Source organism: Drosophila mojavensis, unplaced genomic scaffold (assembly GCF_018153725.1).
Source record: "Drosophila mojavensis isolate 15081-1352.22 unplaced genomic scaffold, ASM1815372v1 contig_136, whole genome shotgun sequence".
NCBI lineage: Eukaryota > Metazoa > Arthropoda > Insecta > Diptera > Drosophilidae > Drosophila > Drosophila mojavensis.
This window is the reverse complement of record NW_025318667.1, coordinates 29,904,446-29,919,939: the sequence shown is the minus strand read 5'-3', so window position 1 is coordinate 29,919,939 and position 15,494 is coordinate 29,904,446. Positions and strand designations below refer to the sequence as shown.

The 15,494-nt window shown below is 47.0% G+C and overlaps 4 protein-coding genes across 4 annotated transcripts; 1 reads left to right on the top strand and 3 right to left on the bottom strand.

Annotated features, from left to right (window-relative positions):
• Window positions 1-498: 498 nt before the first annotated feature.
• On the bottom strand, window positions 499-10,708 carry LOC6586183 (phosphatidylinositol 4-kinase alpha). The gene is made up of 10 exons (XM_002011770.4): window positions 10,352-10,708; window positions 9,854-10,064; window positions 8,754-9,788; window positions 6,726-7,221; window positions 5,697-6,662; window positions 2,970-4,738; window positions 1,696-2,612; window positions 1,401-1,589; window positions 1,082-1,328; window positions 499-1,024 (listed from the first exon to the last, which is right to left on the bottom strand). Exons 1-10 carry the CDS (start codon window positions 10,439-10,441, stop codon window positions 639-641), a joined length of 6,306 nt encoding a protein of 2,101 aa, XP_002011806.1. The 5' UTR covers window positions 10,442-10,708; the 3' UTR covers window positions 499-638.
• A 590-nt stretch (window positions 10,709-11,298) lies between these two features.
• Window positions 11,299-13,319, bottom strand: LOC6586182 (translocon-associated protein subunit alpha). The gene is made up of 3 exons (XM_002011769.4): window positions 13,112-13,319; window positions 12,078-12,797; window positions 11,299-12,005 (listed from the first exon to the last, which is right to left on the bottom strand). The coding sequence occupies exons 1-3, from the start codon at window positions 13,173-13,175 to the stop codon at window positions 11,881-11,883; spliced, it is 909 nt and encodes a 302-aa protein (XP_002011805.1). The 5' UTR covers window positions 13,176-13,319; the 3' UTR covers window positions 11,299-11,880.
• Window positions 13,320-13,828: 509 nt separating this feature from the next.
• Window positions 13,829-14,366, top strand: LOC6586181 (40S ribosomal protein S28). The gene is made up of 2 exons (XM_002011768.4): window positions 13,829-14,143; window positions 14,212-14,366. Exon 1 carries the CDS (start codon window positions 13,915-13,917, stop codon window positions 14,110-14,112), a length of 198 nt encoding a protein of 65 aa, XP_002011804.1. The 5' UTR covers window positions 13,829-13,914; the 3' UTR covers window positions 14,113-14,143; window positions 14,212-14,366.
• LOC6586180 lies at window positions 13,836-15,414 on the bottom strand. The gene is made up of 3 exons (XM_002011767.4): window positions 15,091-15,414; window positions 14,965-15,036; window positions 13,836-14,900 (listed from the first exon to the last, which is right to left on the bottom strand). Exons 1-3 carry the CDS (start codon window positions 15,264-15,266, stop codon window positions 14,561-14,563), a joined length of 588 nt encoding a protein of 195 aa, XP_002011803.1. The 5' UTR covers window positions 15,267-15,414; the 3' UTR covers window positions 13,836-14,560.
• Window positions 15,415-15,494: the final 80 nt, after the last annotated feature.

Genomic DNA, 15,494 nt, shown 5'->3' with positions numbered 1-15,494 from the left:
GTCAGTCCGTGTGCTTCTTCTTTTGGATGTAACGCTTTCCAACACTAAGCACGAAGCAACTGTGCCTTAACATAATTCGATAACACCTCTGCCAAGTATGTGAGTCGCTCTGTAAAGCTACATGAACAGACCTAAATCGAAGCGCGAGATTCAAATTACACAGAACAAAAATTTTTTAACGCAATTTGAATTTAATTTTTTTTTTTTTCTCCGAAACGTGGAGAAAATGTATGTGGATATTACAATTACACAGTGGTTATGATTACAAGTAGTTAATTAAGTATGTTCTGTATATGGAAATATATTGGCCAACTCGCAAATATGGGGCCATTGTTTTATCGTTAGTATCGTATATAAGTAGTATATATGTATGTTTGTTTGTATACGTATATATGTAGGTAACAAATACATTGTACAACATATTGCCCTATAATTGATTTAGTATGCATCGTAAAATCTTCGAAAAATTTAACAGCTATTAAATACAAAACAGAAACGCAAAGGACATAAAATATAATAATAGTATACATAAAAAACAATAATATTATTATAATAATACAGCATTTGGCTAACATGAAATCCCACAAAAGTCCCAAAAATACCAAATCCCAAAATCCGAAATTCGTCCCACCAATCCACTAATAGGGTATCTGATTCTGATAGTACTGGATCATATCGTAGGTACGCGTACGGAAGTTCTGATACGAGTTACGTATGACAGCCAACATGTGGGCGGCCGCCTCCTTGTTGTTTTTGGTGGCCACGAAGCGTTGCTTCAACAGATTGATCGTTTGGCCCCGGAAGCAAGGCAGCCCAGTGTCGAGCATTAGCGAGACCAGCGACACGATCGCATCCTGATAGGGCCGCACAGCCAGGAAGGCCTGCACGCACAGCTCACAGAACCACTTAAAGGCCGGCGCCTCCATTTTGCCACCCATGATCATGACCATCTCGTCAGTCAGCTTCATGTCAGGCTCAAAGCCAATGTTGCCGCCGGGCGACGACTCAAACATGAAGCCGAAATCTATGGCAAGAATTACATGAATATAGAAGCAAAGAAATCATTTCTATATATATTTACCTATGTGGATGATGTGACCATCCTTGTCGATCATGATGTTGCCATTATGACGATCCTTGATCTGCAGCAGATAGCCAACTAACGAATAAGCAGCCATGGACTTCACGAAGTTGGCTCGCGCTGCCTGAAACTCTTTGGAGCTCTCATCGCCATACTGATGTTGGAAGTACTCGGATAGACCGGAGTCGGTTTGCCTGCCCAGCTGATCGCGCGACTTCGCATTGGGCACGCACTCTATGACGCCGCACTGCAAATAGAAATATAAATATCAATCTCTGCCTCTCTCTTTCTCTCTCTCTCCTTCTCGACTTAGACTTACGCCTGGTGCTGTGGCCACAACGCGATAGGGGAACAGGAATAGATCCAGGCCAACTTGCTGAAAGATGTTCTTGAATATGGTGATCACCTGCAGGGCCAGCATGTCCTGGCGCACGTCGTCGCCCACTTTGAAGATGGCCGCCTGCCACGATTCCACGCCGAGCTTCATCTGGGCATCCTCCTGCGAGTTCTGCGCATGCATAAGACAGAGAGTACACAATCAAGTGAGTGTGAGCGGTAGGCAAGGGCAAGCAAGCAAGAATGAAAGAGAGCGAGATAGTGATATAATGACTCACCGGATTATTGGACACCTCCATGGCGCGAGTCTCTAGCTCGGTAATGCCACAGCGATAGACGCGGAAACGGGCCAAATACGGCGCTTTGGCAGCACTCTGCATGGGCGTGCCGCTGCTGTACTCAATGTCCAGCACCATCGCCTCCGGATTGGATGGCAAATAGCAGCCAGATTGCACCTTGATCCGACTGAGTGCCGCCAGGCACGCGTTCTTCCGCTCGCTGCCCTTGGGATAAGAGCGAATCTCTCCGGAGACGGCCGTAATTTTGCCAAAGAAATCAAATTCGCGCTCATAGAAGCGCTTTGCGGCGCCCGAGAAGGAGGCAATGATGTTCTGCGAAAGCATATCCAGTGCCTCGTACAAGTTGGGATCGCGATGCTGCTGATCCTCGTCCATGTACATGTTCGTCTGCATGTTCCAAATCAGCTGATGGGCCACAATCTGCGAGCGCTTCGATATGTTCTTGATGAACTCAACCACATAGCCCATCGTGTCGTGGCGCAGCGCCTGCACCAGCTGCGGTATATATGGAAGCACCGATTCAGCTGGATATGAACTCAACGTCTTCACCGCATACTGGGCAGTCAGCGGATGCGACGGATACTGCCGCGAGAAGTAGGACAGCGCTTGTATGGGCGTCACCGGCGACCAGGACAGTATGTAGACCAGGTCGGGACTCTCCTGGAGCAGGTTCTTGGTGGTGCACAGATACTTGAGCGCCTCGGGTATGTGGCACACGGCGATCGGGTCGGAGCAGACCAACCGCGACACCTCCTCGTCAATGGTCTCCGCGTTCTTGATGCGCTGCGGCAAAAACACGGCCAGAGCTGGATTGTAGCACCAAGCCAAGCGCGCATAGTCCCGCCAGACATTTGGCTTGTATGGGCGATTTCGCCACTCCGTGATCTGTTCCTCGCCTGCGAATGAATAGTAATAGGTAAATGAGATAAAGATGGATATCAAGATTAAAACATATTTCAAATAAGTCTGGCAGGAGAACTCGTTGTTGTAGTAGCTACAGTCAGTGCAACATTTACGAATGCCATGGGAAGGAAAGGAGTGAGTACGCAAACGAAACGAAATAAAGCAGTTGAATTGACGAATATGGTACGAAAAGAGATGACGGACAAAATTAAGAGCGAAAGAGACAAAACATACACAGAAAGACCAATATTTCATGGTACATAGTTAGAGTACATTAGAGAGAAAGAGAGAGAGAGAGAGAGGAAGGAATATGCATAATGACCATAATAAGATCTTTATGTAGTATTTACCTGGCACTATCAGATCGGTTAGGCTGTTCGGATTATACCAGGTGATCAGAAACTCCAGCTCGACGGCCAGCAGCTCGAGTATTAGATTGCGCTTCTTCATGTAGTCCTTGTCGTAGGAGTCCTTCTGATACTGCAGCCGTTTCGAGCGGTTCGAGCGCTTCGACAAAGTCGACGTCGAGTGCGGAATGGTGTTGTACCATCCACCTGTGTTGCCCGTGGCGCTCATGGAGCGCGCATAGTCGGCGCCGCCGCTGATAAGTGATGCGGTCTCCGGGTTGTTGCGCACGGCTAGCATCTGGGTGGAGCTGACCGAGGTGCTGGTAATGTCATAGTCGCCCACCTCCGAGGTAACCAGATGCTTCTTCTCGCTGCGCATCGTCTGCCAGAACTTGAGCAAGATCAGGATGTCCTCCAGCAGCTGCTCCCGGCTCTGGTTGGGGCACGTGGGCGGGCCGCAGAAGTAGTCGAGGGCGTTGGAGTAGATGCGCTCGCGCAAGATGTTGCGCGCCAATGACTTGGGTATCGTATTGCCTTGGAGCAGGGAGAGGCCGCACTGCAGCAGCTTGAACCGGCAGCCGACGGTAGCCACTTGGCGATTCTGCCGGCTGCTCTTCAGTATGGGCAGGCAGCGATGCAGCAGCAGGCAGAACATCTCCACCTTGTCGCGATTGCAGTACTTGGCCGTGTCCACCATCTCGGAGAGCAGCTGCAGCCAGATCAGGTGCGGCGCTATCAAGATGGGCTTGCTCACCAGCTTGCAGCCCTCGTAGGCGGCCAGCGGATGGGTGATCTCCACCTCCCAGGCGAACAGGCCCAAGCGCTTCTCGAATGTCGTCTGCCAGGCGCTCACCATTTCCTGTATGAAGCACAGCTCTAGATCCTGCCGTGCCGTCAGCACCCACTGCCAGCACTCGACGGCCGTCTCCATGGCGGACTCCGTGAAGAGCTCCAGCTGCGAGCTGGCCACCGCGTGCAGCAGCTTGCGATCGACCTCTGCACAGATGATGAGGTAGGCGGTGGCTCGCCAAAGCGCGCCGCGATGCCTAGCATCGCTCTTCTCGGCGCAGGCGCCCCACACGTCGCTGACCAGACGATCGGCCAGCCCCACCTTGTCCTGCTCGCTCAGCACGGAGAGCAGGCCGCTGATTTCGCCGGCGTACTTGCTGCGTAGGCAGAGCACGGACACAAAGCGCGGTGTGTCCGAGTTGACGCAGCTGGGCCGCTTGCTGAGCGTGCTCAGCGTATTGCCCGGGTGCAGAGTGCTGCTGTTCACCACCGAGTCAAATGCCAGTGCCAGGCCACTGTGGTGGGCTAGCACGGGCGTGGGTATCTGGTTGGGATACTCCTGCAGGTGGGAGCGCGTGGAGCGCGGCGCCCACTTCATCGCCTCGTTCACAATGCCCTGACAACGGTCCGCGAAGTCCTTCAGCCGCAGCTCCCGCGCCGGCAGCGAGTCCATCAGCTGCAGCGTGTACGGCGTCGAAACGACCCGCAACGTCGGCGTCTCCTCGTTGGGGTCCAGTGACAGCGAGTAGGCCAACAGCTGCAAGATGTCCAGCATGCACCACAGCACGCGACGATTCCACAGCAGATGTGGAAAGCGATCCACCAGCTGCGAGAGATATTGATCCGCCACCAGCTGGATCTGCTTGTGTATGTGATTGAAGTAGACCAACAGCAGCGTGGCCTGCGACTCCAGCACCTTCTCCCTGATCTCGTCGTGGGCGTACAGCACATTACGGAACTTCTCGAAGACCTGGTCCGCCACACTAGAAACGGGCATTATTTACATTACTCACGAAATTTTTAGGGTAACTATCAGATCGGGAGTGACTGACTTGGAGATGCACCTTGCACAAGCCATATAGGGAAGCTATTAATCTGGTTACATTTAGTCTAACTTTGATAAGACACATGTCTTTCATACTCATTCGCGAGAGCAAAATGAGCATATTGGTTTGTGCAAAGTCCGTTTCGGCGGATAGTCCGTCAGTCCGAGTGTTCGCATGAATGCAAGCCCTATTACCAGTATTCAAGTCAGGGAAATTTGGAATATACCCTTTTGTATACCCTAGCCTAAAAAACTGCTAAGGTTTACTTAAGACGTCCACTCGCTACGTCGCAATGCGGCAAATGCTACTTACGGTGTTTTTGAAACCCGGTTAACTAAACAGTTACAGACTTCTTCCCACTTGATCTACTTTGGACAGAATAAAGCTTAGCATTAAAAATCTAAAACATTCAAAAATTTAGTATCCATCACGTATTTAAAAATCAGATGTTTTAGCTCTTTAAGCTGTTATGTGAGCTCTTCATTTGGGTTAGGCAAATCATTGGACGGAAAGAAAGATGTCTGATATAGCTCATCTTATCGTTCATATCAAGAATATGTCTAGCCTGTTCTTGTACTCGTACTTTCATTCTAAATGAGCAAGTTAAATTATGATAAGACCTTAACAATCTTGAAGTATAGTTTGGAGTAGACTCTGCTAGACCTTACCAGAAAGATCAGAAAGTAGCAAGATACAAATTGATTAATCTTCACACAATTAGAATACGCTACAAGTTAATTGATTGCTAATTTAAAATCCCATTTAGCCAAAGCAATGTTTCTCAAAGAGGGCATTAGGAGATCGACTAGCAAGCCAGAATCTAATCTACTCCTCTCATACTCCAAATGCAAACCGACTCCGTATAATGTAGTGTAGTTGTTTTGTATCGCCTTACCACTTGACGCACTGCCAAATGCCGGTTTTGTCCTTTTGCAGCGCCGTGTCGCAGAGGTAGCTCAGGATGGGCTCCAGACTGGGTTCGTCCGCGTTCTCAACGCGCAGCATCTCCAGCCAATAGACGCTGAGCAGGTACGTGCACTGGGCAAAGCTAAGCTTGTTTATGGAAGCAGCCACATTGTCGGAGGAGTTCTCCAGCAGCATCAGGATCTGGCTGCGCAGCTCGTTGACCGAGTCGCTCTTGATGGCCAGCGTATAGTTAAGCTCGCGCATATCCGATTTGTGGGCCGTCTGGGAGATGAGCAGCGGCGACTTGGCAGCGATCTGCTGCACGCCCTGATACCAATCAGCTGGCCATAGGCGAGCGTTTGTGAAGCCCATGACCACGCAGTAGGCCCAGAAGTCTCTGAAGAGCTTATGCAAGCGTTGGCGCGGATTCTTAATGGGTGGCAGACGGCGCATGAGCACAGCAATGACCGGTATAAGCATGCCTAGATTGCCGGCACGCGAGCTCGCCTTCTGGGCACCCGGCGTATTGTCATACGAGCGCTCGCCGTCGAGTCCAATCTGGACAAATAGCTCCAGCAGCTTGCCCAGCAGCTCCAGCATCTCTGAGTCGCCCTGTATGTTGGCCGCAATGTTGCCCAGCGCGTTGACCACAGCATCGGAGACATGGTGGTACTGCTTGCGGTGCTCCGGGTCGGAGGTGTATGCCTGCGAGGCCGACTGCACCGTGACGCGCGAGAACATCTTCATGATCTCATCGAAGATGTGCGGCTCGCACTGCGATATGATCATGCAGCCCAGCTGATCGACGATCAGCGCATTCTGCTCCGACGGCACCTTGCAGAAGCGCTGTATGAAGAACTGCAATATGTTCTGTGTGGTCTTCGAGGTGTCCTTAAGCGCCACAGCCACATGGCCCAGCATTACAATGATGTTTAGGCTGACTAGCGTCGATTCGCTAAAGAAGTAGAACAGATTAGCTTGGAAATGCTTTCCTTATATATGTTTATAGTGATACTACCTCTCGTGCTTCTCTGCCGTGAAGAGACGATTTGATACGTTTGCCACCAGAGCGGGAACACAGAACTGGTCGAGCGTGTGGGCTGCTCGCAGAGCAATCGACAGATTCTCGATGGCAGCATCACGCAGTGCCTCGAATGCCGCGTAGCCGCTGCGCCCAGTGCCCGTCTGCTTCTGATTGTCGCCGAAGATGTCGACAATCGAGCGCGAATCGGAGTGCTGCACAACGATTTTGAAGGGAGTCAGCTCCTTCTCCTTCTTCTGCAACGCCATCGTCTGCATGGCGTGCGCGTGCAGCTTGCCCAGTATCGGACTGGGATCGACGAGGAAGTCGCGCAAATATGATATCGAAGTGCCAGCAATGTTGGGAAACTTCTGCGCCAGCTTGCCCAGGCCCTCCAAGCAGACCATCAACAGGGGCATGTGGTCCATGACGATCTTGTGACTGAGCACCAGATTCAGCTTCTGTGACAAGCGCCCGCACAGTTTGTCCGCCTCTGTGGGTGTGCGTGAAAGGCAGATGGGCAAAAAACGTTATAAATAAATAGGAACAAACAATGGAATTGCAGAATATATAAACGTAAACAACGAGAACAACCTCAACGAGTGGGAGAGTAGAGGAGCAGCATCATGCAATGAACAAATGATCTTTCCGGAATCATCTTGCGATCCCTTTCAAATTATATGATACTCGTGTGCATGCCGTGAGAGCCGACGGGCACGAACACAAAGATTACAAAATAATAAAAAAAAAGTAACATGAAAAGAAAACAAATTAGTTGGAACTGTTGAGGAAGCGGGCGGGGCGAAGGTGGCGGATGGGGCAGATGGAGGATGGGACAGGAACAGCTCCTGACCTTTTTTCAATAAAAAATGCAAGCCATTTTGCAAGGACGGCACGTTATAGTCGACGTCAACTGTAAAAATATTCCGTATCGGAACTCAAAAGAAAGCAACTAAAGAAATCAAATTTATCCTCGGAGCACCGAAGCCACATAAATAGCCCTAACAGTGTGATAATATAAAGTCAATTAATAAAATAAATAATCATAATTAAAATGAAAAACTTTGCAGTATATGGATAAAACATGCGCTGTCTGGACCTATGCGAAAAAAATATTATTGGATGTTATATCTTTTCATTTCCATATCTCCCCTTGTTTCGATCGAATATGTCGCCCATGTTTTAGTAGTAGAATCTAGTGTATATAATAACCTACCTTGTATACTGAGCTAGTGTCTACAGATTTCTTGTATATATATCCTTAAAGACATCGTACATCGTATTCATTCTTAGGCTAACCTATCGATTGAGCTTTGAGTGCTTGCAAGCTAAACAATCTATACAGAAGCTACACTTTAAGATAGCGTAGATCTGGGAAAATATGTCATACAATGATATCTTTCCTGAATGTAAGTCTAAAGATTTTAGACTCTTTAGGATTTCAATTATAAAATTAACGAAGATCTGAGTAATAAAAGTGAAACCTACAATCTACAGAGAATTTTGAAACCATAATTATCATAGAGATCATAATTTCTGTAAGGTCTTAATTGTAAAGGCAGCAAACCCTTTAGATTAATTATGATGCTGTAAAAAACAAAGATTTCTGATTCTATGATCTTAAATTTAAGGATAAGCAAAATTTTAGACTCTATATCTGAATTAGAAAAGTTGCAAAGATTCACATAGATGCGCTTTGTGTCAAGTATTGAACTATACAACATATATACATACTGCATTATATATTGCATTATATATATATAGCCACTTTTGCCTGCATGCCTATCGTGTCTTTTCTAGTTGTGCTGTCTTCGCCCTGTTGCCAATTTGTCTTTGATTTTCAAATATGGAGAATTGTTGCTCAGCTTTGGGACTTGTGAGAATTGAAAAGAGATTAAAGTTTGATCTAAGCGCAAATTGAATTCAGACCAACCGCACACAGATACTCTCTCATCACCTGTCCAAGTATTAGATAATAAATATCGCAGTAGAAATCATAAGTCAGTGCTGAGCTAGCTAACGTACCCGTCTCGTCTCGTATGGCCCAAACGAGGAGGTCCACGCAGGCTGCGTTGGCCATCACGTTGATCTTGTACTTGTTGACGACGGCGATACCGTTCTCTTCGCGACGCTCGCGTTCCTGGTCCTGTTGCTTGTTTTGCAGCTCCGTTTGGCCATTAAGGAACAGCCGCTTGACGAACTCCTGCACGTCCTTGGTGAAGGGCGTGGGCAGGTCGATCTGATGCTGCAACAGCTCGCGCAGCAGTGTGACTAGCACCAGATTCAGCATCTCAGAGAAGCTCTTATAGCAGTTGCCATTCTTCAAGTGCATCGAGAATATATCGCTGCCCAGCTCATCCAGATACTCGAGCGTATCTTTGGTTAACAGTTTCTTGGACACGGCAAAGATGGTCTGCAAATGCTGTATGGGAAACGGCGGCACGCGGTACAGCGGCTTTGGGCCGCTCTTGCCAGGCGATTCGCACAGGTTGACACGCATGTGTGGGAACTGATTGAAGCTGGAGCCGTAGCGCGTGAAGAAGTGCGTGCGAGGATCGTAGGGCACCGAGAAGTAGCTCTGCAGCGACGGCTTCTGTTTGCTCACCGCTGAACGCATGCGACTCTCATCGCCCGGGGCGCTATTGTGGGCCAGGCTGCCCGACATCGACCGAGGTATGATGGGCCGAAACTGGGTACTCGCCAGGCGTTCGCTGCTGCTGAATGAGCCACTGCTGCCAGCGCTGCTGGCGCTGACTCGCTGCGTGGGCAGCTGCTCGGGCGGAAATATGCGACACAGCAACGGCGGATTGTTGCTGGCATAGCGGCCCATCGAGCGAGCCAAGCCAAAGAGCAGCGGAACCGTCGCATTGCACAGCACCAAGGGCGACGGCGTGGAGTTGCTAGAATCCTTGCTGGGCTTCACAATGTTGGCGAGCGTGCCCAGTGTTTCGACCTGGTTCAGTATGATCTCCTCCCGCAGCTCCGGGCATTTGGCTGCTATGTCAGATAGCAGTGTGTTCAAGCAGAAGCTGAACTTCTCTGCTGCGGGTATGCGCACACCTGTACATGATATGATGGTCATCAGTGGATTAAATATCATTTGGGGAATATTGAGTTGCACTTACGCTCCACTTTACTGTGGCGTTCATCGTGTATTCTTGCCTTGGGCAGGCTCTTGGCCAGACGCAGCAGATACGGCACTATCTGTGACTCATGCTGGCAGCCGCCTTCCAGGAAGTAAATGCCCAATGCGATGACTGCATCTTGTGCTCTGGAGTCCAGGCAAAAGACGCCAGATGCATTCTCTTGCGGGCAGTAGCGGAACAGGGTCTGCACCTAAGGTGGCAAACGAGATTTTAGAGATTGACAGCTGCAGTCAGTCAATGATGACACACTTAAAAACATAAATCATCACCCTCCCTTCCCCCGCGTGCTTTAGATCTCCTCTATGGGCTCTGAGGCACGTCATCACTATACGCATGTCTGTTGCGCCCAAGGTCAACTTTAGTTGCGCGAAAATTCGATTTCCAATTTGCGGCCAGTACGCCCCCACCCCCACCCGCCCTTCGCATTCCATCAAACAGACATTGTCAACAGCTAGCAACACCCCCAACTGCACCGACCTTGTCCCATGGGGTGGGCTGTATGCCAGCCAGTACGCGCGCTAGGCAGAGCACAGTCCGCTGATAAGTATACTTGTCCGAGGCGGTCATCTTTACGCCTCTGTCAAATATTAGATGGCCTCCAACTCGGCGACTGCAGAACGTCGACGTGACGGTCTATGTTGGCGGCGACCGCGACTTTGAGTCGCCCGGTGGCGTAAATGCACGTAATCGATTATGGATACAACGGACGCACTGTTTGTATACTTCGTTTCGTTTATGATGAGTTTAATTTGTTTAAATATTGCTCTTTATACGTTCGTCATCGTCAATCGTTCGAAATCTTTATTGTTTTGCTATCGAAAGTATCGAGTACTGTGCGCATCTATCGAAAGTATCATCTGCTAGTGTTGTTTGCGAACGAGTAATTTTTGCAATTCCCACATAGTCTGACTTAACAGATAATAGTATGTAAACTAACAGCCGTTTCCGCTCCACACTTGAGGAACTCCTCCGCATAACCGACCAAAAAATACAAAATGTAAATATAAGGATATTTATAAGCAAGGAATTTAAATTAATGAATGGCTTTTTAATTTAAAAATACTATTATATAATCTGTAATACTTACAGAATATTTTTAGTTTTTTTTATAACTACCTTTGCCGGTTATAGGAGCTCACTTCAAAAGAGTCTCATAACAGCAATGTAACATTATTTTTAGCAAACTCTTAAATGAAAAATATTTTAATTAAACTATTTTAATCTTGCCTATTCAGACACAAATTAAACAGTTTAATTAACATATATATATTTGAGGATTTTTGTGTATTCATTTTTGAATTATTTTTCTTTACTGTGCTTAGGAAAAGGTGTTTTGATTTTGTGTGATCGACGTGTAGAAATATAACATTGTCCGTTAGGAGCTCAGGGCTTTTCATCTCCTTTGTGACAAATAAAACAACAGATTCAAAGTACATTTAATTTATTTATAACTTCTCACATTTTTCATTTATTTTTGGGAAAAGCTCCGCTTTACGTTTGTTGTGCTCTGCCCATATGCAGACAGACAAAAGTTCAATAAACATTGACTTCTCAATTAACGCAAGAAAATAATAATGCCTATTTCGTTTATCGCATAATTGATAATTGAAAGTTTTCGCACGCGTCCAGGGATCTTCAACAAACGAAGACAATTATACGGCGCGGCATAAAGTTAGGACCTTTTTTTATAAAGAGTATGTTATGGAGCAGTGGCAGTTCGAATCGAAGAAATAATAGATAAAGTAAATTACAATAAAAAAAAACCAATTCACTAACTTTTAGAATCATTGGAAATTGGGTCAGCACGGTCCCTTAGCTGTCACCTCGTCGTACTTTGCGAGTTAAACACTAACAATCTCTACATTGTCAATTGCGATTGACCGACAAAAAAAAAGTATTAAACATAATATTAGACTGCGAGCAGATGTTGAGGGTGTTCTTCTATGAATGTATGCGTATGTGGGTGTGTGTTGTGTGTAGATGCAGCTTGGCAGGCTGTGCAGTCTTTAGTCGTCGCCCGCGGAGCGTTTCACCTTGCGCTGCTTGGGGCTCTGTTGGTTTGCCTTGGGACTGGCCTGTTTGCCTGGCTTGGGCGATGTTTTCGGCGTCTTTGACTTGGGAGGAGATTTCTCTGTGTGGAGGGAGCATAGTCAGATGATAAGCTACATATTGTATAAGGCATATATCTAGATGCGACACTTACGTAGCGCACGGAGTGTCTCCTGGGGCACCCAGTCGTAGTCGATGTTGCTGTCGTTAGCAGTGCCGGTCTCGATGACCTTCTTGGCGGCGGCACGCTTGCGCTTGCCGGAACTGCCCAGCAGGTACTGTTGGCCGATGACCAGCAGCAGGACCACGATGCCAGCGAGCAACACGTACAGGAAGAAAGTCTCGCCATCCAAGCCCTCGTCGACCTCAGAGATCAGCACAGTCTCATTGAAGACAGCTTCGTTGTATTGGATGCCGTTGGCGTCGCGGTAGGCCAGAGCAATGTTCAGGCCAAAGGGACGGCCAGCAAACTGATCGGATGGCATGAATGTGTAGGAGACGGTCGACTCGATGCCTGGCTTCACTTCGCGGTTGTACGCCACTGCGGAGAAGTTCTGGATGAAGTAGTTGTAGTCCATGGGGTAGCGGAAAGACGCCTCCACCGACTCAATGATGAACTCTTCCTTGCCGTTGTTGGTGAAACCAATTAGGAACTCGACAGGCTTGCCACCGGGCAGATCCAGCTGCTGGCCAGGTGTGTGCAGTGGTTTCGTGAACAACAGATAGGTATCCGCATTGGGTGAGGTGCTGGTGCTGCCGCTATCCGCGTCATCATCCGCCTCAGCATCCTCACCAGTCACGGCGCCCTCCTCGCTCTCCACATCCACTAGATCATCCTCAACAGCCTCGGCTGCATAGGCACCAAGTTTGTTTGCTGCAACAAAAACAACAACAACAACATTGCAATATACGAACGCACAACATGAATGAGAGTAAGACCGAGTCATTTCAGCGGTGCCAACTCAACAGTTTTCTCTCGCGCACAGGAACAGCAGCAGCAGTAGTAGCCACAATACTTAGAATAAAGGAGGAAATATGAAAATTTCATAAAAAAAAAGTGCATACAAAGAGTTTTACCTACTCTTAACTTATCAATTGGCTGTAGCCAAATGCCACGTAGCTGCCACTGCCGCGGCCACCTCTCTGCTGCTGCTGTCGGCAAATACATCAATTAAATGCAATACTTACGGGCACTGAACGTGCAAATGATGGTGGGCAAAACGAGCAGCAGAAAGAACATTAGGTTCTTCATATTGATTGAATTTTGTGTCTATCACTGATGAGTTTCGAATGTACGAAAAAAAAATAAAGACAGCAATGAAATCGCACCGTTGAACAACTAGCAGCCGACGCGTATGAGCGAAACTAACCGAATGGGGGACCAGCAACAATGCGCGCAGCCGAAGTAACACGAATTGTGCCGACTTTCACTTGTCAAATGTCTACGTGGTGCCGCGTCAAATGACAGATTAGAGTTGCCACGGCTCGTCACAAAGTGCTGGCAAGTAGTGCAAATACCCACTTAAATGTGTTTTGCTTATTTTTTATCAATTAAACTTGCCTTTTGAAATTCAAATAAATGCTACTGTTTAACTGTCTTTCTCAGTTTTCAACTGAAAATTGTTCTTTATTTTGCCCTTTGACAATACTGCGTTTAGTGGCAGCAGTGTTAAGAAAAACAATCTGTCAAATGTCCAAATTGAGTATTTTTTTTTATTTATATCGCAAATCGTGAGATTATATTAATTGTATTATTTAAATCAAATATTTATTAGCTGCGTTAGTAGCCCAATAAGGAGCAAAATGCGAATACACACAATTTTACAATTCTACAATGCCAATCTTGTCAAAGCAACACTGTGGCTTAGCGCGGCCACCTTCACGTTGTCAAAACGAGAAGCAGCCAACTTCCTTTTCGTTTGCGTCTGTCAATTGAAACGCAACTCGCACGTGAATTCTCTACAGAAACTCGCTGAAATTACACAGAAAACATGGACAAACCAGTTGTTTGGGCTCGCGTCATGAAAGTTCTTGGCCGCACCGGCTCCCAGGGCCAGTGTACCCAAGTCAAAGTGGAGTTCCTTGGAGAACAGAACCGTCAAATCATCCGTAACGTGAAGGGACCAGTCCGTGAGGGTGATATCTTGACGCTGCTCGAATCTGAACGCGAAGCAAGACGTCTACGCTAAGAGTGCAACTCGCTTGGGATTTGTTTGGAATGTGAGTAAAGCTGGATACCCAATAAATCGCTTAAATATTGAAAGATCGATTTTTCGTTCTCGTTTTAGGTGTTGTTTTGCTTTTGCCAATTTCTTGGAGGAAATTATTATGAGAAAAAAATTATGATATGAAAACCATAAACAACATACAGACAGAATCACACAACACCAAATTACAAATGTTTTGAATAAATTTCAAGTATTGCAGTGCTTAAAAAAAAGAATCCAATGCTTATATTTTTTTGTTTTTGTTTTGTGATCTTGTGACCATCATCGAGCCGCGACAAGGAGCAGGAAACTACCGCGCGAATCGGCATAGAAATTGATTTGTTGAAGACGATAGATTGTATGATATTAGATTAGACGTTTATTTTGTTTAAATAAATTATGTGGTGCTGTTTAGCAATAGCATCGTCCATCAATTAATCGGAGGCAAAAGCTCAGAACGTCGATCGGCTTCGGCCAAGCCCAAACAAATGCTAGCTTTGTAGTGTGCAGTCACCTCAAGATCGCGTTTAAACTGTTTGACTGTTGTGGTATCGACGAGCCCAGGCAGTAGTGCACGTGAATCCAACTCCAAGAACTTGACCTGCGTTTGTAATACTCTCAATGTTTGTGCTAACCAAGCGTTCCATTTGGCTAGTGAACAGCAACGCAGCTCGTCCGTCTGGTTGAGCTCAGATTGCAGAGCTTGGTATTCACGTTCGAAGTCTGCCACATGAATAGAGACCTCAGAAACGGCTTCCTGTAGTTGCTTTCTGAAAATATATGAACTCCAACAGTTTGGCTTTTCCTTGGCATTATTAAGGGTTCAGAACTAACATGCAGTGGTATATGGGTTGGTATGCGTCATGGCAGGCTGAGAGTAGGGTGGCGGCAGCAGCTTCCTTTATGCTGCGGAAATTTCATGTCAATTAATACGCAAAGGTAGACAAGCGGCATCTTTACCCAGCAAGCAAACGGTGCCGTTGACTCAGTTCCCAAATGCGATCTGCTTGGACGATTAGCTGTGATGTTTGAGAGCACAATGTGGTGTAATAATGACGAATAAGAGCTGTGGCGCTCAGCAATGAATCGCCCAATTGCGTTTTATAATATTTATACCGCTGGGGCTCCAGTGGCATGTTTACTTTTTTTGTGAAATTTCGCGTGGTTTCGCATAAGTTTCTGGCAACGCTGAATCAAGGGAACTGCCATCTTGTTAGCTATCGATAGTTTTGGATTCGATTATTTGTAATGCTTTTCACCAGAAGACGTAGATTTTACCAAGAACACTCTTACATTTTACAACATATTTTATGACCGTTATTATAATACTAATAAATTAAGCAGTCTATTTATGTTGGTGGCAA